At 43.4% G+C, this 27,682-nt stretch overlaps 1 protein-coding gene across 5 annotated transcripts in view; it reads left to right on the forward strand.

Moving 5' to 3' along the window:
• The window catches only part of sdk2b (sidekick cell adhesion molecule 2b), a 461,496-nt gene that overhangs the window by 327,540 nt on the left and 106,274 nt on the right, over nt 1-27,682 (forward strand). For all 5 annotated transcript variants that reach the window (XM_036956065.1, XM_036956068.1, XM_036956066.1 and 2 more), the window contains exon 2: nt 8,619-8,778. In XM_036956065.1, the coding sequence (XP_036811960.1) occupies nt 8,619-8,778 (160 nt within the window). The remainder of the gene's footprint in view (nt 1-8,618; nt 8,779-27,682) is intronic.

A 27,682-nucleotide genomic window follows, 5' to 3' on the forward strand; every position in this document is an offset into this window, starting at 1 on the left:
TCCAACACTTGTGAAAAGGCACATATTAAGGAGAGAGAAAGGTGAGAGGAATGAAAACTTACTAGGTCTTATTTTGGAAATGAGAGAATCTATTCTATTATGGATGTTAACCCTAGGGCAACAATTTACACCTGGCAGTGTTCTCATTAATGAAAGAGTAGCTTTAATTGACTGCTCAGTAAATTAAACACACACCACACACACACACACACAGCGAGGAACACACATGCACCAACTGGATTTGAGACGACCTCTCTTTGTAAATGTAGGGTCTAAATTCCTTGGAACTTTCAATAAATTCTCTCGTTTTCCCGAAATCACTGTTGGAAGATTCCCGGAGTCAGGAGGGAATAAGCAGGGAATCCAGAATCCTCCAACCAGGATTTCTGGAAAACCAGGGATTTTATTAAAAGATCCAGGAATTTTGCAAACCTACTAGGGACCCATTAGATCTAGTGTATGCAGATGAGCTACAGTACAGCCACCCTCATCAAACATGAATTGCTTTGTAGTGTGTGCAGACGTGAAACCTTGACTGGGGGGTGCTTGCACATGTCTGTGTGTGTGTGTGTGTGTGTGAGTGTGTGTGGGTGTGTGTGATGGGAGTGTTTGTATTCATGGGAACTGACATGGAATATACAGCCCCTGGCGTTCTTCCCCATTGTATCTCTCTGTTGTTCCTACCTCTTGAACAGTGGCTTACTCCATTATTTCATTCCCTCCATAGAAAGAAGTGAAAGTACGTTGTGAATCAGAATTACATCCATAACATCCATTCAAGTGCCGTTGGATACTGAACAACCACATGTTCTCTCACAGGCTGAAGGTCCCCAAATGCCTCTCTACAGTACATGTCCCCACATACCCCTACATGTCCCTACATGTCCCCACATACCCCTACATGTCCCCACATATCCCTACATATCCCCACATACCCCTACATGTCCCCACATACCCCTAGATGTCCCCACATACCCCTACATGTCCCTACATGTCCCCACATACCCCTACATGTCCCCACATATCCCTACATATCCCCACATACCCCTACATGTCCCTACATGTCCTCACATACCCCTACATGTCCCCACATACCCCTACATGTCCCCACATACCCCTACATGTCCCCATATACCCCTACACGTCCCCACATACCCCTACATGTCCCTACATACCCCTACATGTCCCCACATACCCATACATGTCCCCACATACCCCTACATGTCCCCACATACCCCTACATGTCCCTACATACCCCTGCATGTCCCTACACGTCCCCACATACCCCTACATACCCCTGCATGTCCCTACACGTCCCCACATACCCCTACATGTCCCTACATACCCCTACATGTCCCCACATACCCATACATGTCCCCACATACCCCTACATGTCCCCACATACCCCTACATGTCCCTACATACCCCTGCATGTCCCTACACGTCCCCACATACCCCTACATACCCCTGCATGTCCCTACACGTCCCCACATACCCCTACATGTCCCTACATACCCCTACATGTCCCCACATACCCCTACATGTCCCCACATACCCCTACATGTCCCTACATACCCCTGCATGTCCCTACATGTCCCCACATACCCCTACATGTCCCTACATGTCCCTGCATGTCCCTATATAACCCTACATGTCCCCAAATACCCCTACATGTCCCTACATGTCCCCACATACACCTACATGTCCCCACATACCCCTAAATATCCCCACATACCCCTAAATGTCCCTAAATACCACTACATGTCCCTACATGTCCCTACATGTCCCTATATAACCCTACATGTTCCCACATAACCCTACGTGTCCCTACATGTCCCTACATACCCCTACATGTCCCCACATACCCATACATGTCTCTACATATCCCTACATGTCCCTACATATCCCTACATGTCCCCACATACCCCTACATGTCCCCACATACCCCTACATGTCCCCACATACCCCTTCATGTCCCCATATACCCCTACACGTCCCCACATACCCCTACATGTCCCTACATACCCCTACATGTCCCCACATACCCATACATGTCCCCACATACCCCTACATGTCCCCACATACCCCTACATGTCCCTACATACCCCTGCATGTCCCTACATGTCCCCACATACCCCTACATGTCCCTACATGTCCCTGCATGTCCCTATTTTACCCTACATGTCCCCACATACACCTACATGTCCCCACATACCCCTAAATGTCCCCACATACCCCTAAATGTCCCTAAATACCCCTACATGTCCCTACATGTCCCTATATAACCCTACATGTTCCCACATACCCCTACATATCCCTACATGTCCCTACATACCCCTACATGTCCCCACATACCCCTACATGTCCCCACATACCCCTACATGTCCCTACATATCCCTACATGTCCCTACATATCCATACATGTCCCCACATACCCCTACATGTCCCCACATACCCCTACATGTCCCCACATACCCCTACATGTCCCTACATACCCCTAAATGTCCCCACATACCCCTACATGTCCCCACATGTCCCTACATGTCCCCACATACCCCTACATGTCCCTACATGTCCCTGCATGTCCCTATATAACCCTACATGTCCCCAAATACCCCTACATGTCCCCACATACACCTACATGTCCCCACATACCCCTAAATGTCCCCACATACTCCTAAATGTCCCTAAATACCCCTACATGTCCCTATATAACCCTACATGTTCCCACATACCCCTACATGTCCCTACATGTCCCCACATACCCCTACATGTCCCCACATACCCCTACATGTCCCCACATACCCCTACATGTCCCCACATACCCCTAGATGTCCCCACATACCCCTACATGTCCCCATATACCCCTACACGTCCCCACATACCCCTACATGTCCCTACATACCCCTACATGTCCCCACATACCCATACATGTCCCCACATACCCCTACATGTCCCCACATACCCCTACATGTCCCTACATACCCCTGCATGTCCCTACACGTCCCCACATACCCCTACATGTCCCTACATACCCCTACATGTCCCCACATACCCATACATGTCCCCACATACCCCTACATGTCTCTACATGTCCCTACATGTCCCTATATAACCCTACATGTTCCCACATACCCCTACGTGTCCCTACATGTCCCTACATACCCCTACATGTCCCCACATACCCATACATGTCCCCACATACCCATACATGTCCCCACATACCCCTACATGTCTCTACATATCCCTACATGTCCCTACATATCCCTACATGTCCCCACATACCCCTACATGTCCCTACATACCCCTAAATGTCCCCACATACCCCTACATGTCCCCACATACCCCTACTGGACCTCAGTGGTCCAGTAAAACCTGTGTTGACTCTTCAGGCCCACCATTCGTCCCTGTAAAGCAGCCCAGTCTCTTGGTTGTCTAATGAGAGAGCACAGAGGAGACATGTGATACCCATCAGTGTTCAATGTGTTATGGGGCTGGTCCCCACTATGTGCTCCTCTCTCTCTCTCTCTCTCTCTTTCTCTTTATCTCTATATCACAGATAAAAGCACAGCCCAGATCACTAGGGAACAATTAGTCTCAGCCGTCTAATAAAATCTCTTGCACGCCTCAATCTCCCTCATTTTCATAAACTTCCCTCCTATTCTCCACCACGCATAACATTAGCATTAACCCACACTAAGGAGGCTGTGAAACCATCTATCTCTACAAGCCATCACCCTCCTATCCTCTACATTTTTATTTTTCCCTTCCAGTCTTTCTCATGTACATCATTCACCTCCTGGCTTTCTCTTCCATTTACCCCTCACTACATCATACTGCCTACCAATTGTCTTCTCTTCCATTTACCCCTCACTCTATCATACTGCCTACCAATTGTCTTCTCTTCCTTTTACCCCTCACTCTATCATACTGCCTACCAATTGTCTTCTCTTCCATTTACCCCTCACTCCATCATACTGCCTACCAATTGTCTTCTCTTCCATTTACCCCTCACTCTATCATACTGCCTACCAATTGTCTTATCTTGCATGTATCCCTCACTCCATCATACTGCCTACCAATTGTCTTCTCTTCCATTTACCCCTCACTCTATCATACTGCCTACCAATTGTCTTCTCTTCCATTTATCCCTCACTCCATCATACTGCCTACCAATTGTCTTCTCTTCCATTTACCCCTCACTCTATCATACTGCCTACCAATTGTCTTCTCTTTCATTTATCCCTCACTCCATCATACTGCCTACCAATTGTCTTCTCTTCCATTTATCCCTCACTCCATCATACTGCCTACCAATTGTCTTCTCTTCCATTTATCCCTCACTCCATCATACTGCTTACCAATTGTCTTATCTTCCATGTATCCCTCACTCCATCATACTGCCTACCAATTGTCTTCTCTTCCATTTATCCCTCACTCCATCATACTGCCTACCAATTGTCTTCTCTTCCATTTATCCCTCACTCCATCATACTGCCTACCAATTGTCTTCTCTTCCATTTACCCCTCACTCCATCATACTGCCTACCAATTGTCTTATCTTCCATGTATCCCTCACTCCATCATACTGCCTACCAATTGTCTTCTCTTCCATGTATCCCTCACTCCATCATACTGCCTACCAATTGTCTTCTCTTCCTTTTACCCCTCACTCCATCATACTGCCTACCAATTGTCTTCTCTTCCATTTATCCCTCACTCCATCATACTGCCTACCAATTGTCTTCTCTTCCATTTATCCCTCACTCCATCATACTGCCTACCAATTGTCTTCTCTTCCATTTATCCCTCACTCCATCATACTGCCTACCAATTGTCTTCTCTTCCATTTATCCCTCACTCCATCATACTGCCTACCAATTGTCTTCTCTTCCATTTATCCCTCACTCCATCATACTGCCTACCAATTGTCTTCTCTTCCATTTATCCCTCACTCCATCATACTGCCTACCAATTGTCTTCTCTTCCATTTATCCCTCACTCCATCATACTGCCTACCAATTGTCTTCTCTTCCATTTATCCCTCACTCCATCATACTGCCTACCAATTGTCTTATCTTCCATGTATCCCTCACTCCATCATACTGCCTACCAATTGTCTTCTCTTCCATGTATCCCTCACTCCATCATACTGCCTACCAATTGTCTTCTCTTCCATTTATCCCTCACTCCATCATACTGCCTACCAATTGTATTCTCTTCCATTTATCCCTCACTCCATCATACTGCCTACCAATTGTCTTATCTTCCATGTATCCCTCACTCCATCATACTGCCTACCAATTGTCTTCTCTTCCATGTATCCCTCACTCCATCATACTGCCTACCAATTGTCTTCTCTTCCTTTTACCCCTCACTCCATCATACTGCCTACCAATTGTCTTCTCTTCCATTTATCCCTCACTCCATCATACTGCCTACCAATTGTCTTCTCTTCCATGTATCCCTCACTCCATCATACTGCCTACAAATTGTCTTCTCTTCCATTTATCCCTCACTCCATCATACTGCCTACCAATTGTCTTCTCTTCCATTTATCCCTCACTCCATCATACTGCCTACCAATTGTCTTCTCTTCCATTTATCCCTCACTCCATCATACTGCCTACCAATTGTCTTCTCTTCCATTTATCCCTCACTCCATCATACTGCCTACCAATTGTCTTCTCTTCCATTTATCCCTCACTCCATCATACTGCCTACCAATTGTCTTATCTTCCATTTATCCCTCACTCCATCATACTGCCTACCAATTGTCTCCTCTTCCATTTATCCCTCACTCCATCATACTGCCTACCAATTGTCTTCTCTTCCATTTATCCCTCACTCCATCATACTGCCTACCAATTGTCTTCTCTTCCATTTATCCCTCACTCCATCATACTGCCTACCAATTGTCTTATCTTCCATGTATCCCTCACTGCATCATACTGCCTACCAATTGTCTTCTCTTCCATTTATCCCTCACTCCATCATACTGCCTACCAATTGTCTTCTCTTCCTTTTACCCCTCACACCATCATACTGCCTACCAATTGTCTTACCTTCCATGTATCCCTCACTCCATCATACTGCCTACCAATTGTCTTCTCTTCCATTTATCCCTCATTCCATCATACTGCCTACCAATTGCCTTCTCTTCCATTTATCCCTCACTCCATCATACTGCCTACCAATTGTCTTCTCTTCCATTTATCCCTCACTCCATCATACTGCCTACCAATTGTCTTCTCTTCCATTTATCCCTCACTCCATCATACTGCCTACCAATTGTCTTCTCTTCCTTTTACCCCTCACTCTATCATACTGCCTACCAATTGTCTTCTCTTCCATTTACCCCTCACTCCATCATACTGCCTACCAATTGTCTTCTCTTCCATTTATCCCTCACTCCATCATACTGCCTACCAATTGTCTTATCTTCCATTTATCCCTCATTCCATCATACTGCCTACCAATTGTCTTCTCTTCCATTTATCCCTCACTCCATCATACTGCCTACCAATTGTCTTCTCTTCCATTTATCCCTCACTCCATCATACTGCCTACCAATTGTCTTCTCTTCCATTTATCCCTCACTCCATCATACTGCCTACCAATTGTCTTATCTTCCATGTATCCCTCACTGCATCATACTGCCTACCAATTGTCTTCTCTTCCATTTATCCCTCACTCCATCATACTGCCTACCAATTGTCTTCTCTTCCTTTTACCCCTCACTCCATCATACTGCCTACCAATTGTCTTACCTTCCATGTATCCCTCACTCCATCATACTGCCTACCAATTGTCTTGTCTTCCATTTATCCCTCATTCCATCATACTGCCTACCAATTGCCTTCTCTTCCATTTATCCCTCACTCCATCATACTGCCTACCAATTGTCTTCTCTTCCATTTATCCCTCACTCCATCATACTGCCTACCAATTGTCTTCTCTTCCTTTTACCCCTCACTCTATCATACTGCCTACCAATTGTCTTCTCTTCCATTTACCCCTCACTCCATCATACTGCCTACCAATTGTCTTCTCTTCCATTTATCCCTCACTCCATCATACTGCCTACCAATTGTCTTATCTTCCATTTATCCCTCATTCCATCATACTGCCTACCAATTGCCTTCTCTTCTTGGCTACCTCTGTTTATAGACTGAATCCATCTCCATCTTTCCCCCTTTCTTTCATCTGTTTTACTAACCCTACCTCTGTTGGATTGGTGGAGCCAAAATAGCAGTGCAAAAACCAAGCCAATAGATCATTTTGACAGTTTAATTCCAATTCTTGATTATTAGCTAATTTGAAAATTATATTATCCAACCATCCAATTAAATTGGTCTATATTTACAATCATCATCAAGCACGAGGTGTTAATTGTAGTACCATCTATCAAGAGTGAGCTTTCACATCCACCAGGGAGTATGACAGTGAGGTGAATTTGGAGCTGCTTTGATGGAGGTGTGTGTGTGTGTGTGTTTGAATTGACTGAATTGTGTGTCCCCACAAGGCTAGTTAAACAAGACTGTGTGTGTATGTTTGTGTGTGTGGGTGTGTGTGTGTGTGTGTGTGTGTGTGTGTGTGTGTGCGTGTGTGTGTGTGTGTGTCTGTGTAGCATCATATATTCTGTTCTATCCTCAGTGCTCTGTACTCTTCACTCTGTGCTTCTACATGTTCACAAACACAGACAGAGAAAAGAGACAAAGCGAAATGGAGAGGCACGGAGAGAATGATGAAGGGATTTCACGCATTTCCCTGTCTTTTTCCTCTTCTATCTAACCCTGTTTGGGCTGGGGAAAGCATTTCCCTGTCTTTTTCCTCTTCTATCTAACCCTGTTTGGGCTGGGGAAAGCATTTCCCTGTCTTTTTCCTCTTCTATCTAACCCTGTTTGGGCTGGGGAAAGCATTTCCCTGTCTTTTTCCTCTTCTATCTAACCCTGTTTGGGCTGGGGAAAGCATTTCCCTGTCTTTTTCCTCTTCTATCTAACCCTGTTTGGGCTGGGGAAAGCATTTCCCTGTCTTTTTCCTCTTCTATCTAACCCTGTTTGGGCTGGGGAAAGCATTTCCCTGTCTTTTTCCTCTTCTATCTAACCCTGTTTGGGCTGGGGAAAGCATTTCCCTGTCTTTTTCCTCTTCTATCTAACCCTGTTTGGGCTGGGGAAAGCATTTCCCTGTCTTTTTCCTCTTCTATCTAACCCTGTTTGGGCTGGGGAAAGCAATACAGTACGTCATGCTTAACAGAACCCATATCTCCAATCCACATATCTTAGCTCTTCTCGACTCATGAATCCTGTCTCATGAATCGCTGTATAATTAAGCAAGAATGCTCGAGGAGGTGTGGTATATTGGCCATATACTACAAACCCCAGAAGTGCATTATTGCTATTATAAACTGGTTACCAACGTAATTTGAGCAGTAATATATACCCGTGGTATACAGTCTGAACCACTCTCTCTGTCCATATGTCTATGGGTATACTTATCTCTCTCTCTCTCTCTCTCTCTCTCTCTCTCTCTCTCTCTCTCTCTCTCTCTCTCTCTCTCTCTCTCTCTCTCTCTCTCTCTCTCTCTCTCTCTCTCTCTCTCTCTCTCTCTCTCTCCAGATGATGTGCCGCCCTACTTTAAGACGGAGCCGGTGCGGAGCCAGTTGCACCTGGAGCGTAACAGGCTGGTGTTGACATGTATGGCGGAGGGGAGCTGGCCCCTGGAGTTCAAATGGATCCATAATGGCACTGAGCTCACACGGTTCTCATTGGAGTACAGGTGAGTACTGCCACTGTATACTTTACACACCCCTATAGATCCAAAATGGAGAGAGAGAGAGAGAGAGAGAGAGAGAGAGAGACTTTAGTGTTAACTGGGAGATCTTAATCATGTGGCAAGCTCTGGTCTTATCTCTAGAAGTGGTGTGCTCTGTCGGAGGTCTAAATGGAACGTTGAGACGGTGAGCTGACACTGGACCTGTTACACCACACACTGGACTGAGGTGAACAAAGGTCTAGTGTTGATGGAGCTGCTTGCTGCTCTCTACAATGCCTCAGAGAGATAAAAACACGGACAGAGAGAACACAGTAGTAACAGTCAGTGCATCAGGACCAATACACAGATGGAAAACATAATGGCTCACGTCTTAGCGGGACCAATGCTCCTAATTACTGGACAGGCTATTGTCTGTCTGTGTTATTGAGTGATTGAGTGTGTGTGTTACTGGGTGATTGAGTGTGTGTGTTATTGGGTGATTGAGTGTGTCTGTGTTATTGGGTGAGTGATTTAGTGTTTGTTTGTGTGTGTGTGTTATCGGATGTTTGAGTGTGTCCTTGCATGTGTTTGTAGTGGCCCCATCCCTCACAATGTCCTCCCCAGTGACAGGTAAGGGGAGATGGGCAGTGGGAAGGTCAATGCCAGCCTTATGGTAATGAGGTTATGCAAGGTCTCTGGTGATCAACACTGTTTTAAAGACTCACACAGACACCAGGACACGCAACCTTCTGTCCTCAGGCCACTGATCAGGCCACTGATCAGGCCACTGATCAGGCCACTGATCAGGCCACTGATGTCATGTGCGTGCGAACATGACACATGCATTTCTGTTTGCGTGCTTGCGTAAATACTTGTGTGTTTCCATGTGGGTTTGTGCGTTGAAAGAGAGATAAAGGGTGAAAGAGAGAGAGAGAGAGAGAGAGTTTGAAAGCTGGAGAGAATAAAATACATCAGAGCAATGGAGGGAGGAGGTGGAGGAAGAGGAAGAGGAGTGTATGTATGGAGCCGTAAAGAGCACATCTGGCCTTGCCTTTTAACTCCCCTCCACTTTAGCTATCAGAGAGAAGCAGTGAATTCACATACAGACACGCTGCCTTAACAGCCTCTCTAAGCCCCTCTCCGCTCTACTCTTGTCAGGCCCTCTCCTCGCCTCATCTTCTCCTCCTCTGACTTAAAACCAGTAATCTTCTTCGTGCCTCGGCCCTGGCCCTGCCACCGAGCGTGTATATTTTTTATTAACAGAAACAATTTCATGCCAGTTCCGAACAAATTAACATGAGTTCAATCCAATAATATTCCTTGTCTAGAGGGGTAGGGGACAAGCTGGGCTCGCTAACTAAATAGCAGGCGTAAGAAGGAGGGGTGTGGAAATGTGAGTGTGGTATTAGAGTCGGGACCTTCACTGCTGTAACTTGGAACAACAGTAAGGGGAATAGACCAGGGATTTGTCCCAAATGACACCATATTCCCTAAATGGTGGGCCCTGGACACATACTCTATAGTGTTTTACTATTGCTATAGTGCTTCATAAGCTTAACATATCCCTCTTCGTCTGCTTGCAATGGCCTATCCAACCCAGGTGACACAGCAACACAGAAATATGGTGGGCAGGGAAAATATATAGACTTTTCAGCTCAGGAGGCTAATATTCTTTATATTGCTATATTGTCCTCCCTCGTGGCACTCCTGTTATATTAGTGTCAGTGCAAAGAGCTGGAGCAGCTTTAGAATCATTACACATCTTAGAGAAGGAGTCCACAGGTGTACACAGTGCTCAATACAGACGCAAACACAAGCTGAACAACTCATCAGTGCTCACACGTTGTGTTGCGATGGCAGTGGCATCTTGTCCTGAGCAAATTGAATCATCTGCATTGCTACATTGTGAGAGCAAGACTCCTTTTCAGTGTAAAACGCCACAGACGTTTTGGCTTGGGTACAGAGGTAGCATTTGCTTATTTTCCTTGAGCAAACAAGCACAAAGTTTGACTGTGAATAGTTTGGCTGAATAGTTGGATTGCTGTGTAGAGTAGAGAGCTGGGTAGCACAACTAGCATCCCGAGCAACTGAGTCTCTCCACAGTACAATACAATGGATTCTGTTCCATAACAGTATGCCATTCTGTTCCGCTATCCCTGATGCGGTGAAAAGAATACAAACATTTAAAGATGAACTACGCTTTATGCCACATCTTTTTCTGTGCGAAATCATTACACCTTCTGTATAACTGAAAACATCCATTATTTCCTCTCTACATTCTTACCTCCCCCAGACACAATAACTTGACTCTCTCTCTCTCTCTCTCTCTCTCTCTCTCTCTCTCTCTCTCTCTCGCGCTATTTATTTCTCTGTCTCTCTCTGCCTCTCTCTCTTTCTGTCTTTATTAGGGTTAGTCAGAGAGTGTGTGCATGTTTGAGTGTGTGGAGTTGAACAGTGTGCCTGGTCACGGAGTGCTCTAGTGTTAAGGGATTCATTCACTGAGGCTTTTTAAATGCCATTCCATGCATAGTGTATTTACTGGGGATGTGTGTGCTTGTGAGGGGCCTATGAGAGGGTCCCCAACCTGCCGCATCCTTGCCACACTGTAACGTCATCAGTCCCACCTGTCACCGGCTCTGATTATGGCATGGAAAGATCACAGGATTGCACATGTGACATTTCCACATTTTGCACATGTGAAATCATGTGAACCATGTGTTTTTGGAAGACTTCACACTTGAGGATATTTCCGTTTCAAATGTGGATTTTCACATTTGTCCTGCAAACAAAAATAAGTCGTTATGATAAACATACAGTGCTTTTAACATACATAGTTTTCAACGTACATATTTGACATACACTACACATGCCAAATGTATGTGGACACCCACTCGTCAGACCTCTCATTCCAAAATCATGGCTATTAATATGGAGTTGGTCTCTCCTTTGCTACTAAAACAGCCGCCACTCTTCTGGGAAGGCTTTCCACTAGATGCTGGAACATTACTGGGGGGACTTGCCTCCATTCAGCCACAAGAGCATTAGTGAGGTCGGGAACTAATGTTGGGGGCGATTACTCCTGACTCGCAGTGGGCATTCAAATTCATCCCAAAGGTGTTTGATGGGTTTTAGGTCAGGGCTCTGTGCAGGTCAGTCAAGTTCTTCCACACCAATCTCGACAATTCATTTCTGTATGGACCACGCTTTGTGTACTGGGGCATTGTCATGCTAAAACAGAAAAGGGCCTTCCCCAAACTGTTGCCACAAAGTTGGAAGCACAGAATCGTCTGGAATGTCATTGTATGCTGTAGCGTTAAGATTTCCCTTAACTGGAACTAAGAAGCCTAGTCCGAACCATGAAAAACAGCCCCAGACCATTATTCCTCCTCCACCAAACTTTACATTTGGCACTACGCATTGGGGCAAGCAGTGTTCTCCTGGCATCCTCCAAACCCAGATTCATCCATCAGACTGCCAGATGGTAAAGTGTGATTCATGACTTCAGAGAACGCGTTTCCACTGCTCCAGAATCCAATGGCGGCGAGCTTTACACCACTCCAGCCGACGCTTGGCAATACGCATGATGATCTTAGGCTTCTGTGCAGCTGCTCGGCCATGAAAACCCATTTCATGAAGCTCCCGACGAACAGTTATTGTGTTGACGTTGCTTCCAGAGGCAGTTTGGAACTCGATAGAGAGTGTTGCAGACAATTTTTTCTCGCTACACGCTTGTGTGGTCTACCACATCACGGCTGAGTCGTTGTTGCTCCTAGACGTTTTCACTTCACAATAACAGCAATTACAGTTGACCGGGGCAGCTCTAGCAGGGCAGAAATTTCACGAGCTGACTTGTTGAAAAGGTGGCATCCTATGGCGATTGAAAGTCATTGAAAGTCAATGAGCTCTTCAGTAAGGCCATTCTACTGCCAATATTTGTCTATGGAGATTGCATGGCTGTGTGCTCCATTTTATATACCTGTCAGCAAAAGGTGTGGCTGAAATAGCCAAATCCACAAATTTTAAGGGGTGTCCACATGCGTTTGTATACAGTGCATTCGAAAGTATTCAGACCCCTTGACCTTTTCCACATTTTATTATGTTACAGCCTTATTCAAAAATGTATTAAATCATTTTTCCCCCTCATGAATCTACACACAATATCCCATAAAGACAAAGCAAAACCTTTTTTTCCGACCTTTTACTTAGTACTTTGTTCAAGCACTTTTGGCAGCTTTTACAGCCTCGAGTCTTCTTGGGTATGACGCTACAAGCATGGCACACCTGTATTTGGGGAATTTCTCCCATTCTTCTCTGCAGATCCTCTGACGATCTGTCAGGTTGGATGGGGAGCATTGCTGCACAGCTATTTTCAGGTCTCTCCTGAGATGTTCGATCGTGTTCAAGTCCGGGCTCTGGCTGGGCCACTCAAAGCCACTCCTGCGTTATCTTGACTCTGTGCTTAGAGTAATTTTCCTGTTGGAAGGTGAAGCTTCGCCCCAGTCTGAGGTCCTGAGCACTCTGAAGCAGGTTTTCATGAAGGATCTCTCTGTACTTTGCTCCGTTCATCTTTCCCTCGATCCTGACTAGTCTCCCAGTCCTTGCCGCTGAAAAATATATTCAGGCCAAAGAGTTCAATCTTGTTTCTCATGGTCTGAGAGTTTTTTTAGGTGCCTTTTGGCAAACTCCAAGAGTGTTGTCATGTGCCTTTTACTGAGGAGTGGCTTCCATCTGGCCACTCTACCATAATGGCCTGATTGGTGGAGTGCTGCAGAGATGGTTGTCTTCCTGGAAGGTTCTTCCATCTCCACAGAGCAACTCTGGAGCTCTGACAGAAGGACTATCGGGTTCCTGGTCACATTGATGACCAAGGCCCTTCTTCCCCTATTTCTCAGTTTGGCCGGGTGGTCAGCTCTAGGAAGAGTCTTGGTAGTTCCAAACTTCATCCATTTAAGAATGATGGAGGCCACTGTGTTGTGTTCTTGGGGACCGTCAATGCTGCCAAATTTTTTTTGGTACCCTTTCCCAGATCTGTGCCTCGACACAATCCTGTCTCGGAGTTCTATGGACAATTCCTTCGACCTCATGGCTTGGTTTTTGCTCTGATGTGCACTGTCAACTGTGGGACCTTATATAGACAGGTGTGTGCTTTTCTAAATCATGTTTAATCAATTGAATTACCAGAGGTGGACTCCAATCAAGTTGTAGAAACATCTCAAGGATGATCCATGGAAACATGAGGCACCTGAGCTTAATTTCGAGTCTTGTAGGAAATAATCTGATTCCTTATGTAATAAGATTTATTTTTTTACACACAATAACCCATAATGACAAAGCAAAAACAGGTTTTAACTTCTTGATACTACCCATCCCGCATGCGGGAGCGTAATCATAGCCTCAAACGAATTAGCATAATGCAGGGGACATAATTCTTCCTAGAAACTGTTCCTATTCATGAAAATCACAAAAATTGTCAATGATCAAAGAATCAATCCTCAAGGTGTTTTTCACATATCTGTTTGATAAAATATCCACCGGGACAATTGGTTTCTCATAAGAAGCGATTGGAAAAATGGCTACTTGTGTGCTTTACGCAAGATTTTCTGCGGGAGCCATCATGTGACCACTTGCTCAATGTGGTCCCTTACGGCTATTCTTCAACATAAATGCGTAAAAAGACGTCACAATGTTGTAGACACCTTGGGGAATACGTAGAAAGCGTAAGCTCATTCGTAGCCCATTCACAGCCATATAAGGAGTCATTGGCATGCAGGGCTTTCAAAAAATGGGGCACTTCCTGGTTGGATTTTTATCTGGGTTTCGCCTGTAACATCAGTTCTGTTGCACTCACAGACAATGTCTTTGCAGTTTTGGAAACGTCAGAGTGTTTTCTATTCAAAGCTGTCAATTACATGCATAGTCGAGTATCTTGTCGTGACAAAATATCCCGTTTAAAACGGGAACGTTTTTTATCCAAAAATGAAAATACTGCCCCCTAGTTACAAAGACATTTTTGCAAATTTATTGAAAATAAAAAACTGAAATATCACTTCTACATAAGTGTGCCTCTTTAATTACACATTCTCTTCCAAAGTATGCTGAACAGTGTCAAAGGTGTTGTTCGACTTGCATCAGCATAACTATTAAACGCTTAAACGGAACCTCTACAGTATCGGTGGGTCACCCGCGGGACGGCTGAGCTAACGTAGGCTAACGTGATTAGCATGAGGTTGTAAAATAACAAGAACATTTCCCAGGACATAGACATATCTGATAGTGGCAGAAAGCTTAAATTCTTGCTAATCTAACTGCACCAATTCACAGTAGCAATTACAGTGAAATAATACCATGCTATTGTATGAGAAGAGTGCACAGTTATGACATTTAAAATGTATTAATAAACCAATTAGGCACAATTAGGCAGACTTGATACAACATTTTGTGGCCAAAATCTAAATTGCGCCTGGGCTAGAATAATACATTATGGCCTTTCTCTTGCATTTCAAAGATGGTAAAAATATATATATATTTAAATGCATGTTTTTTTCTTTGTATTACCTTTTACCAGATCTAATGTGTTATATTCTCCTACATTAATTTAACATTTCCACAAACTTCAAAGTGTTTCCTTTCAAATGGTATCAAGAATATGCATATCCTTGCTTCAGGTCCTGAGTTACAGGCAGTTAAATTTGTGTATGTCATTTTAGGTGAACATTTTAAAAAGGGGTGGTTATTAAACTGCTCCAACACTTCCACTGATGGTTGGCACAAATACACATATATTTAACCATATCCCCAAGTATGCTACTGAAATCCAACCGGTACATTGCCCCCACCTATATTTTAAAGCAGTGATGATTGTACCTTATATTCAAAATATTGGGTACAAAAATCTCCCATACCTACAAGGTATCTGTACCTTGTGAGTTTATATGTGTAGCTGTGAAGTGTGCCTTTGACCTTTTTGTACCCCACTGTACCCTAACCATACCCATATGTTTTGAGAGTGTGTTAATATACAGTACCAGTCACATTTGGACATACCTACTCATTCCAGGTTTAACTATTTTTCACATTGTAGAATAATAGTGAAGACATGAACACTATTAAATAACATATCATGTGGTAACAAAAATAGTGTTAAACAAATCTAAATATATTTTATATTTGAGATTCTTCAAAGTAGCCACCCTTTGTCTTGATGACAACTTTGCACACTCTTGGCATTCTCTCAACTAGCTTCATGAGGTAGTCACCTGGAATGCATTTCAATTAACAGGTGTGCCTTGTTAAAAGTTCATTTCTGGAATTTATTTCATTCTTAATGCATTTGAGCCAATCAGTTGTGTTGTGACAAGGTAGGGTTGGTATACAGAAGAAAGCCATATTTGGTAAAATACCAAGTCCATATTATGGCAAGAACAGCTCAAATAAGCAAAGATAAACGACGGTCAGTCAATAAGGAACATTTCAAGAACTTGCTCAAATCTAAAATATACAGTATTTTGATTTGTTTATGTGTTTTTTGGTTACTCCATGTGTTATTTCATAGTTTATATGTCTTCACTATTATTCTACAATGTAGAAAATAGTACAAATGTAGAAAGACCCTTGAATGTGTAAGCGTGTCGAAACTTTGACTGGTACTGTATGTTCCAAGCCACAAGTATGAACAAAGTGGCACTGCAGAAACAAACATTGATTCACTCCTAACCAATAGGTTGCAAGTTCGTATACTCTATGTCATGTGTCTTTGAGCACTGCTAGTTTTACATTGGTGGTGATATATATAAACTCCCCTTGACTGGGGATAATTGTACAATTATTTACTGGTTTCTGGGAAGCTTTTAGGAAATTTCAGAAATGCGTTCTTGCCAATAAGTCTGTTGCAATATCTCTTTCATGCTCACTGATCTGGTGGTGTAGATTCACTGTATTAGAACATTGCAGGTTGTAGCGAGCAAAGGGTTATTAGTTTAAATTCCATTTAACACTAGAACCGCCTGGCCTTTCTGCCTATAAGTACCCACTAGAGAATGTTTTCGGGCGTCCCTTCCACACGGCGTAATAATAGGAGACAAGCGCAGGAACACATAATAGGGGGTTTTATTTTCTAGACCCAAACAAAAGAGTGAGGTGTAAACCTCTAAATAATACATAGGACGAGACCCGTAAAACAAGGGAACAATAACACGTAGCATGGACGCCGATACAACAGCACAGGTGCTCACAAGACCAACCGACATGGTAACAATAACCGACAAGGACAATGGGGAACAGAGGGCACATATATACACATACTAATCAGGGGAATGCGAACCAGGTGTGCGTAATGAGACAAGACAGTCCGGCGTTGGTGGTAATGAATCCAGTTCAGTGACGCCTAGAAGGCTGGTGACGTAGACCGGAGCTGGCGAAGGGAATGAGCAGCAGACGCGCTGCACCAGCAGCGGGACAACACCGGCCTCGAGGACTACCACAGGGACACGGTACGGCATCGGTCAGGGCGGTGAAAATCCCTGTTCTGCGAAGTGTCCAGAATGTCCACCGCAGGAACCCAGCACCGCTCCTCTGGGCCATACCCCTCCCTGTCAATGAGGTCCTGGAGACGCCCCGCCCGACGCCTCGAATCCAGGACTTCACGGACCGAGTACGCGGACCTCCCTCGATGTCCAGAGGAGGAGGCGGGACGTCACTGGGTCCAGCCTCAGCGAGCGGACCAGGCACATGATAAGTCGGGCTAATACGGTAATCAACAGGGAGTTGCAAACTATACGTTACCTCATTAACCCTCATCAGGAGTTTAAACGGCCCAACAAACCGCAGGCTCAGCTTCCAGCAGGGCAGGCGGACGGGCAGGTACCGGGTGGAGAGCCAGAAACAATGCCTTTTTTTGTGACTTTTTCAAATCATAGTCGCACACATCGTTGTAGCCCTTCATATGCCTATTTTTTAATAAGATTTGTGTCACAAATAAAGTGGCCAAATAACTTCTTAAAATTAAGCACATTAATCCGCTTTATAAGCGGTGTAAAGCCTAGCTGGTTTATACAGGAAAAGCAGCGTGTGAGTTTCAAGTTTGGGGAAGATCATTTTCACCAAAAAAAATTCACCTTCATAATGAAAGCATTAAATGCATAATTGCATTTGCGGTCACTTTTGATCAAGTTTTTTCCCGCTAATGGAACATTTGCGCTTATAGCCTAGTACCATGTGTGCATTTCTGTGCTTATAATGTGAATAAATAGCCTAATAGCTTATCAGCATTTTAAGCTAAACGTTCTGATCTGTTGTGTCAGCTACATTGCATAAAAACGTTTTTTTTTTATGTTAGTGGATGTATTAATTTGGGATCTATCACATCCCACAACTGTCCCAGACTATTTTGGAATATTTATTTCTTGCAAAGAATCGGTCGACTTTTGTACCATGGGGTACATAATAGATTGACATAGATTGACATGGGCGGCAGGGTAGTCTAGTGGTTAGAGCGTTGTTCGATTAACCGGAAGGTTGCAAGTTCAAACCCCCGAGCTGACAAGGTACAACTCTGTCGTTCTGCCCCTGAACAAGGCAGTTAACCCACTGTTCCTAGGCCGTCATTGAAAATAAGAATTTGTTCTTAACTGACTTGCCTGGTAAAATAGACTAGTGTTTTTGCTGTTTCTTAGGCCTATTTATCTTGTTGGCTGGTGAAAGTAAATGTGGACAGTTCTTCCAATATCTTAAATATGCACCTCGGAATTGCGCGCAGTTGCGTCTCGATATGGCTGTCTTCACTTGTCGCCTGTGAGAAAGGCCCGATCACATGATGGAGAGCCATGTAGGTGAGAGGTGCTTCGGATTGCGCAGCACACTCAGGGAGAAGGCGCCAACACAGCAATCCGGGCTGCAAAATGCATGGATATTTTTAGGGTGCTTTACGGCCAGAAAGGGGATGCTGCAGTGAAATTCGAGGCATTATCAAGTGCTTGTCAAATTGTGATTGAGAGACTATTGGAGTGTGTACAGTCCGCGCAAAAAAATGCCTTTCAAGTGACTTTTTTCAAATCAACATTAGAGTCGCATCATGCACAACGTAGAACAACTAAAGTTACATTAATAACTTTCAATTAAGCATTTAAAAAAAAATATATTTAACCTTTATTTAACTAGGCAAGTCAGTTCTTATTTACAATGACGACCTACCAAAAGGCAAAAGGCGGGGAGAAAACAAACATTGCGACAAGAGAGACAACACAACACTACATAAAGAGAGACCTAATACAACAACATACCAAGGCAGCAACACATGACAACACAGCATGGTAGCAACACAACACGGTAGCAGCACAAAACATGGTACAAACATTACTGGGCACAGACAACAGCACAAAGGGAAAGAAGGTAAAGACAGCAATACATCACACAAAGCAGCCACAACTGTCATTTAGAGTGTCCTTGATTGAGTCTTTGAATGAAGAGATTGAGATAAAACTGTCCAGTTTGAGTGTTTGTTGCAGCTCGTTTCAGTCGCTAGCTGCAGTGAACTGAAAAGGCCCAGGGATGTGTGTTTTGGGGACCTTTAACAGAATGTGACTGGCAGAATGGGTGTTGTATGTGAAGGATGAGGGCTGCAGTAGATATCTCAGATAGGGGGGAGTGAGGCCTAATAGGGTTTTATAAATAAGCATCAACCAGTGGGTCTTGCAATGGGTATACAGAGATGACCAGTTTACAGAGGATTATAGAGTGCAGTGGTGTGTCCTATACGGAGCATTGGTGGCAAATCTGATGGCTGAATGGTAAAGAACATCTAGCCGCTCGAGAGCACCCTTACTTGCCGATCTATAAATTATGTCTCCGTAATCTAGCATGGGTAGGATGGTCATCTGAATCAGGGCTAGTTTGGCAGCTGGGGTGAAAGAGGAAACGATAGAGGAAACCAATTCTAGATGTAACTTTATCCTGCAGCTTTGAAATGTGCTGAGAGAAGGACTGTGCACCATCTAGCCATACTCCCAAGTACTTGAATGAGGTGACTACCTCAAGCTCTAAACCCTTCTTCCTGTGGGAAGAATGGCATTCTTCTTACCAGACCACATGACATTTGTTTTGGAGGTGTTCAGAACAAGGTTAAGGGTAGAGAACGCTTGTTGGACATTAAGAAAGCTTGGTTGTAGAGCATTTAACACAAAATCCGGGGAGGGGCCAGCTTTTTATAAGACTGTATCATCTGCATATAAATGGATGAGAGAGCTTCCTACTGTCTATGTTATGCTATGTTGTTGATATATATTGAGAAGAGCGTGGGGCCTAGGATCGAGACTTGGGGTACTCCCTTGGTGACAGGCAGTGGCTGAGACAGCAGATTTTCTGACTTTATAAACTGCACTCTTTGAGAGAGGTAGTTAGCAAACCAGGCCAAAGACCCCTCAGAGACGCCAATACCCCTTAGCCGAACCTCAAGAATGGAATGGTGTACTGCATCAAAAGCATTAATAAAAAGCTTTTAAAAAAAAAGCTTTAATAAAAAGTCAATAAAAATAACAGCACAACATTGCTTAGAATCAAGGGCAATGGTGACATCATTGAGGACCTTTTAGGTTGCAGTGACACGTCCATAACCTGAGCGGAAACCAGATTGCATACCCGAAAGAATACTATAGACATTAAGAAAGCCAGTCAGTTGATTATTGACAAGTTTTTCCAAAACTTTTGATAACCTTTCTGGCGCAGGCATTCCGCTAGTGACCCACCTCGACAACATTCGGTGAAATTGCAGAGCGCGAAGTTCAAATTACAGAAATAGTCATATTTAACATTCATGAAAATACAAGTGTCATACATCAGAAAAATGCTTAACTTCTTGTTAAAACTTCTTAGGGTTGAAATCCCGTTAATGGGATTGATATGACAACAGCCAGTGAAAGTGCAGAGCGACAAATTCAAAACATCAGAAATCTCATAATTAAAATTCTGTATTTTATACAATTTTAAAGGTTATATTGTTGTTAACCACAGTGTCTGATTTCAAATATGCTTTACAGCAAAAGCACCACAAACGATTATGTTAGGTCACCACCAAACGACAATAAATACAGCCATTTTTTTCCAGCCAAAGATAGCAGTCACAAAAAGCACAAATAGAGATAAAATGTATCACTAACCTTTGATGATCTTCATCAGATGACACTCATATGACTTTATGTTACACAATACATGTATGTTTTGTTTGATAAAGTTCATATTTATCCAAATATGAGTTTACATTGGCGCGTTACATTCACTAGTTCCAAAAACATCCAGTGATTTTGCATAGCCACATCATTCAACAGAAATACTCATCATGAATGTAGATGATAATACAAGTTATACACATGGAATTATAGATATACCTCTCCTTAATGCAACCGCTGTGTCTGATTTTTTTTTTTACTTTACGGAATAAGCACACCATGCAATAATCTGAAACAGCGCTCAGAAGAAATAGTCACAATAGCCGCCATGTTGGCGTGAACATAAACAAGAAATTACATGATAAATATTCCCTTACCTACATCCATGGGAGACAGACACACTAATCTATTGATACAGTTGAATCTGTGCACACACTACGATACTCCTATACCTAGATTTACATAGATATTCCTGTTGGGGATTTGTATTTATAGTCTTCATCAGAAAGCACTCCAGGAATCCCAGGTCCACAATAAATGTTTGTTTTGTTCGATGGTATACATATCCAAACGCTCATTCTGGTCAGCGTTATGTCGGACAAAAACTTCAAAAAGTTATATTACAGGTCGAAGAAACATTTCAAACTAAGTACAGAATCAATCATTAGGATGTTTTTAACATATAACTCCAATAAAGTTCCAACCGGAGTATTCCTTTGTGTCTTGATGAGCAATGGAACGCAAGTGGATACCATGAGGAATGCGCGTGATCAGAAAATGGCTGACTGACAGTCCCCTGATAGATTCTGCTCTCATTCAGTCCCACAACACAGTAGAAGTCTCATTCAAATTGCTATAGGCGGGTGACATCTAGTGGAAGCCCTAGGAAGTGCAACATCATTAATATCTCAAGGGGATTTCATTGGGAACTGTGGTGAATACATACCAAGCTCAGATTTCTCACTTCCTGTTTTGATTTCTCCTCAGGATTTTGCCTGCCATATTAGTTCTGTTATACTCACAGACATCATTCAAACAGGTTTAGAAACTTTAGAGTGTTTTCTATCCAATACTAATAATAATATGCATATATTAGCAACTGAGACTGAGGAGCAGGCAATTTACTTTGGGAAATGTATTCATCCAAGCTACTCAATACTGCCCCCCAGCCATAAGAAGTTAATTCATCCGCTGTGTCAGATTTCAAAATGGCTTTACGGCGAAAGCACACTATGCGATTGTCTGAGGACAGCGCCCCGCACACAAAAGCATTAAAAACATTTTACAACCAGGCAGGTACGCCATGAAAGTCAGAAATAGTGATAAAATAAATGCCTTACCTTTGAAGATCTTCTTCTGTTGGTACTCCAAAAGGTCCCAGCTACATCACAAATAGTCCTTTTGTTCGATAAATCCCCAAAAACTCAGTTTAACTGCCGCGCTTCATTCAATAATCCACCGGTTTCCCTCCTTCAAAATGCATACAAAATTAATTCCAAACGTTACCAATAAACTTCTCCAAACATGTCAAACAACATTTTTAATCAAACCTCAGGTAGCCTAATACGTAAATAAACAATCAAATTTAAGACGGAGAATTGTTATTGTCTTTACCGGAGATAAACAACAAAGAAAACGCTCTCATCCACGCGCATGAAAACACTACAGCCAAAATGGGAGCCACTTAGAAAAACTACAAATTCTAGCTCCTTTTTCCAAAAACAAGCCTGAAACTCTTTCTAAAGACATCTAGTGGAAGCACTAGGAACTGCAATCTGGGAGGTTTTCACCTCATATTAAACATGACAGCCATTGGAAACAGTGTTGGGCTGAATTTGTTTTTTTCTGGATGGTTTGACCTCGGGTTTTCGCCTGCCATATCAGTTCTGTTATACTCACAGACATTATTTTAAAGGTTGTAGAAACCTTAGATTGTTTTCTATCCAGATCTACCAATTATATGCATATCCTAGCTTCTGGGCCTGAGTAACCGGCAGTTCACTTTGGGCACGCTTTTCATCCAGACGTCAAAATACTGCCCCCTAGCCCAAAGAGGTTAAAGTGGTTATTAAAGAGCTCAGCCTGCTTCTTGTCAGTAACAACCACATCATCAACATTAAGGGACATGGGCAGCTGTGAGAAGGAGGGTTTATTCTCCAAGTCTTTAACCTTTTTCCAGAACTTCTTCGGGTTAGACCCACAGAGAGAGAACTACTCCTTAAAGTAACTAACTTTGGCCTTCCGGATAGCCTGAGTGCACTTATTTCTCATTTGCCTGAACGAGAGCCAGTCAGCCTGAGTATGTGTGTTCCGAGCCTTCCGCCAAATGCAATTTTTAAGATGGAGTAACTTGGCAAGATCATGGTTGAACCAGGGGCTGAACCTGTTTATAATTATAATTTTCTTTATGAGGCGTGTTTGTTAACAATACCACTGAAAATATCAAAATAGAAGATCCAAGCGTCTTCGACAGAAGGGATCAAGCTGATTCTATACCATTTTACAGAGGCCAGTTCATGAAGGAAGGCTTGCTCATTAAAGTTTTTTAGCAAGCGTCTATGACAAATTAGGACAGGTCGTTTCACTGAGCAGCCGTTACAAACACAGGCTGTAAAACAGTGATCACTAAGGTCATTACAGATAACACCAGACTGATACCTATCAGGATTATTTGTGAGGATAACATCGAGGAGAGTAGCTTTTGAGTGAGGAGTGAGGAGAGTGTTTGGAGTCATACTTTGTGGGATTGGTTAGAATAGGATGGAAGGCCAAAAGTCTGTGTAACCAATAGAGAGTCAGAGTCCCGAGTGTGGGAACAAACATAATCATTCCCACGGTCTGGTAAAGCAAGTTTGTAGTCAACAAAGTATGCAGGAGTCATGAGGCAAATAGCAAAATAGCAAAATGCACAAGAAAAAAATAAAATAAATAACAACTTGGGGCTAGCCATTGTAAGTTCAGAGTCACTCGTCCCAACAGTGTGTGTCTGCTGGAGGCGAGGGAAAGGCCAGGGAGAGAGGGGTGAGTGTGGTGGGGGTACCTGTACCAGACAGAGGAAGACAGGCCAGGGAGAGAGGGGTGAGTGTGGTGGAGGCACCTGTACCAGACAGAGGGAGACAGGCCAGGGAGAGAGGGGTGAGTGTGGTGGGGGCACCTGTACCAGACAGGGGAAGACAGGCCAGGGAGAGAGGGGTGAGTGTGGTGGAGGCACCTGTACCAGACAGAGGGAGACAGGCCAGGGAGAGAGGGGTGAGTGTGGTGGGGGCACCTGTACCAGACAGGGGAAGACAGGCCAGGGAGAGAGGGGTGAGTGTGGTGGAGGCACCTGTACCAGACAGGGGAAGACAGGCCAGGACAGACGGTGAACAGATCGGCAGGTGGAATCCAAGCAGCAGTGCAGCAGGCAACGGGAGTAGGTGTCACACCCACTTGGGAGAAGCTTTTACTTCTGGAGGCAGATTTATTGTAGAAAATGCCAGTAAATGGTCTTTGAACAGCAGGAGGGGGCTTCAGAGGACGCTTCAAAGACTCCTGCCACTTGTTGAGCCCAAAGGCATTGACACATTTTACTTCACACCTCAGTGCTAATTGAAGTTGTATCTGGTCTGTCCTTGCAAGCCTGGCAGCCTTAACTAAGCATTCAGTCCCCATAAAGTAAAATATATCATTGTAATGTACTTTATTTTTCCTTTATTTATTTATTTTTTCTTCTTCTTGGCTTTCAAAATAGCATCAGACCAAACACTACTCATTCAGTCCCAGGTTGGATGGTGTCCTCAGGTTTCTGCTGTTTGTTTGCTTGAGCACCCGTATAGCTTGGAAAAAGGAAACATTGGAAGCAGTAATCTCTCCGGTTAATTTTGGATAAAATTAGGTTGTGATCTGGAGCGAAGGCCATGCTGTGGAGGGTAGCATCCTGCATATGTACCTCTATTAAAGCATTGCTCCTCTCCTCTCTTCCAAAACCCATCAGTCACAAGATGACTCTCCCAGCTTCAGCCACAGTGCTAGAGGTCCGGCTGCATGCCCACAACACTACTCCCACAGAGTCTAATCTATCCACAGGGTCCTCCAATTTTTGGCTCTTTCCAAGCTGTCTCAGTGTTAGACTAAGGATAATCAATTAGTCTAGTTCCAAAATGCAAAGGTTTGAATCACAAACCATATATACACATTGAGGTGATGTCTCTGTCTCCAGTGTCTGAGTGAGAATATAGGAGTAGCTGTTTCTTTGATTTGTCATGGGTCCCCAGATCCTCAAAAAGCTGCACCATCGAGAGCATCCTGACCAGTCGCATCACTTCCTGGTATTGCAACTGCTCGGCATCTGACCGTAAGGCGCTACAGAGGGTAGTGCGTACGGCCCAGTACATCACTGGGGCCAAGCTTCCAGCCATCCAGGACCTATATACTAGGCGGTGTCAGAGGAAAGCCCCAAAAATTGTCAAAGACTCCAGTCACCCAAGACCTAGACTGTTCTCTCTGCTACCGCACGGCACGCGTTACTGGAGCTCCAAGCCTGGGACCAAAAAGCTCCTTAACAGCTTCTACCCCCAAGCCATAAGACTGCTGAACAATTAATCAAATGGCCATTTTGTTTTTACACTGTTCTTACTCGCTGTTTATTATCTATGCATAGCCGCTTCACCCCTACCTACATGTACAAATTACCTCGATTAACCTGTATCCCCGCACATTGACTCAGTACCGGTACCCACTGTATATAGCCTCGTTGTTGTTATTTTATTGTGTTACTTGTTCATATTTTTTACCTTATTTTATTTGATAAATATTTTCTTAACTCTTTCTTGCACTGCATTGTTGGTTAAGGGCTTATAAGTAAGCATTTCACGATAAGGTTTACAGCTGTTGTATTCGGCACATGTGACAAATACAGTTTGATTTGATTTGACAAGGCGCGCTGTAAAATGTTAAAAAATGATCGCCAACGCTGATCAATAGCCATAACACAAACTCATGCTTACGGTATTGTTGTTCTAAATTAAATCAACCTCTTCACCCTCATCATTCAGTTAGTCCTAATTTAAATTTGATTGTGAAGTAATTCCATCCATTTGTCATTCATTCAGTGGGCTGGCATGGTTTGCTTTGCTGGATAGGATATGTTTGACATTATTCTGAAGGCCTATTGCAAACATGTAGCATGTTTTTTGTTTCCCTTACAATACATTTGTTTAGTGATAGAGTTACAGTAAATACAACAGTCCCATAACAAGCATCTTTTTACAAAGTCAAACGTTAAAGAGAATGTTATAAATCTGCAAGGTGCGCGGTCAAATTGTCTGCTACTGATGAATAGACATGACACAAACTCATCATTACACGATTGTCTTTCCTAAATGAAATCAACCTCTTCACCCTCCTTATTATTCAGTTAGGCCTAATTTAAATTCAATTGGGAAGTAAGGTGCACAATTATCGCCCATTCATGCATTTGTCATTCATTCAGTGAGGAGAGAGAGAGACACATTAGCGCCTGGCTGGGTACCAACATCTTACAGTAAATTGTCTTGGCGGGTTAAGTTGGGAATACGTAAGAAGGCTCTTAATACTTTTCTGTTTGTGATTCAAAAATTTGGACAAATGAGCAGTGTAAAATACAAACATTTTGGAAAAGTCAGGGAAGGAGCAGGACAGTTGAAATCGGAAGTTTACATACACCTTAGCCAACTACATTTCAACTCAGTTTTTCACAATTCCTGACATTTAATCCCAGTAAAAATTCCCTGTCTTAGGTCAGTTAGATTCACCACTTTATTTTAAGAATGTGAAATGTCAGAATAACAGTAGAGAGAATGATTTATTTACTTACTTTTATTTATTTCATTACATTCCCAGTGGGTCAGAAGTTTACACACAGTCAATTAGTATTTGGTAGGATTGCCTTTAAATTGTTTTACTTGGATCAAATGTTTTGGGTAGCCTTCCACAAGCTTCCCACAATAAGTTGGGTGAATTTTGGCCCATTCCTCCTGACAGAGCTGGTGTAACTGAGTCAGGTTTGTCGGCCTCCTTGCTCGCACACGCTTTCTCAGTTCTGCCCACAAATGTTCTATAGGGTTGAGGTCAGGGCTTTGTGATGGCCACTCTAGTACCTTGACTTTGTTGTCCTTAAGCCATTTTGACACAACTTTGGAAGTATGCTGGGGTCATTATCCATTTGGAAGACCCATTTGCGACCAAGCTTTTACTTCCTGATTGATGTTTTGAGATGTTGCTTCAATATATCCACATAATTTTCTTCCCTCATGATGCCATCTATTTTGTGAAGTGCACCAGTCCCTCCTGCAGCAAAGCACCCCCACAACATGATGCTGCCACCCCGGTGATTCACGGTTGGGATGTGGTTCTTTGGCTTGCAAGCCTCCCCCTTTTTCCTCCAAACCTAACGATGGTCATTATGGCTATTCAGTTCTATTTTTGTTTCATCAGACCAGAGGACTTTTCTCCAAAAGGTACTATCTTTGTCCCCATGTGCAGTTGCAAACCGTAGTCTGGCTTTTTTATGGCGGTTTTGGAGCAGTGGATTCTTCCTTGCTGAGCGGCCTTTCAGGTTATGTCGATATAGGACTCGTTTTACTGTGGATATAGATACTTTTGTACCTGTTTCCTCCAGCATCTTCTCAAGGTCCTTTGCTGTTGTTCTGGGATTGATTTGCACTTTTTGCACCAAAGTATGTTCATCTCTAGGAGACAGAATGCATCTCCTTTCTGAGTGGTATGACGGCTGCGTGGTCCCATGGTGTTTT

This window comes from Oncorhynchus mykiss, chromosome 20 (assembly GCF_013265735.2).
Source record: "Oncorhynchus mykiss isolate Arlee chromosome 20, USDA_OmykA_1.1, whole genome shotgun sequence".
Lineage (NCBI taxonomy): Eukaryota > Metazoa > Chordata > Actinopteri > Salmoniformes > Salmonidae > Oncorhynchus > Oncorhynchus mykiss.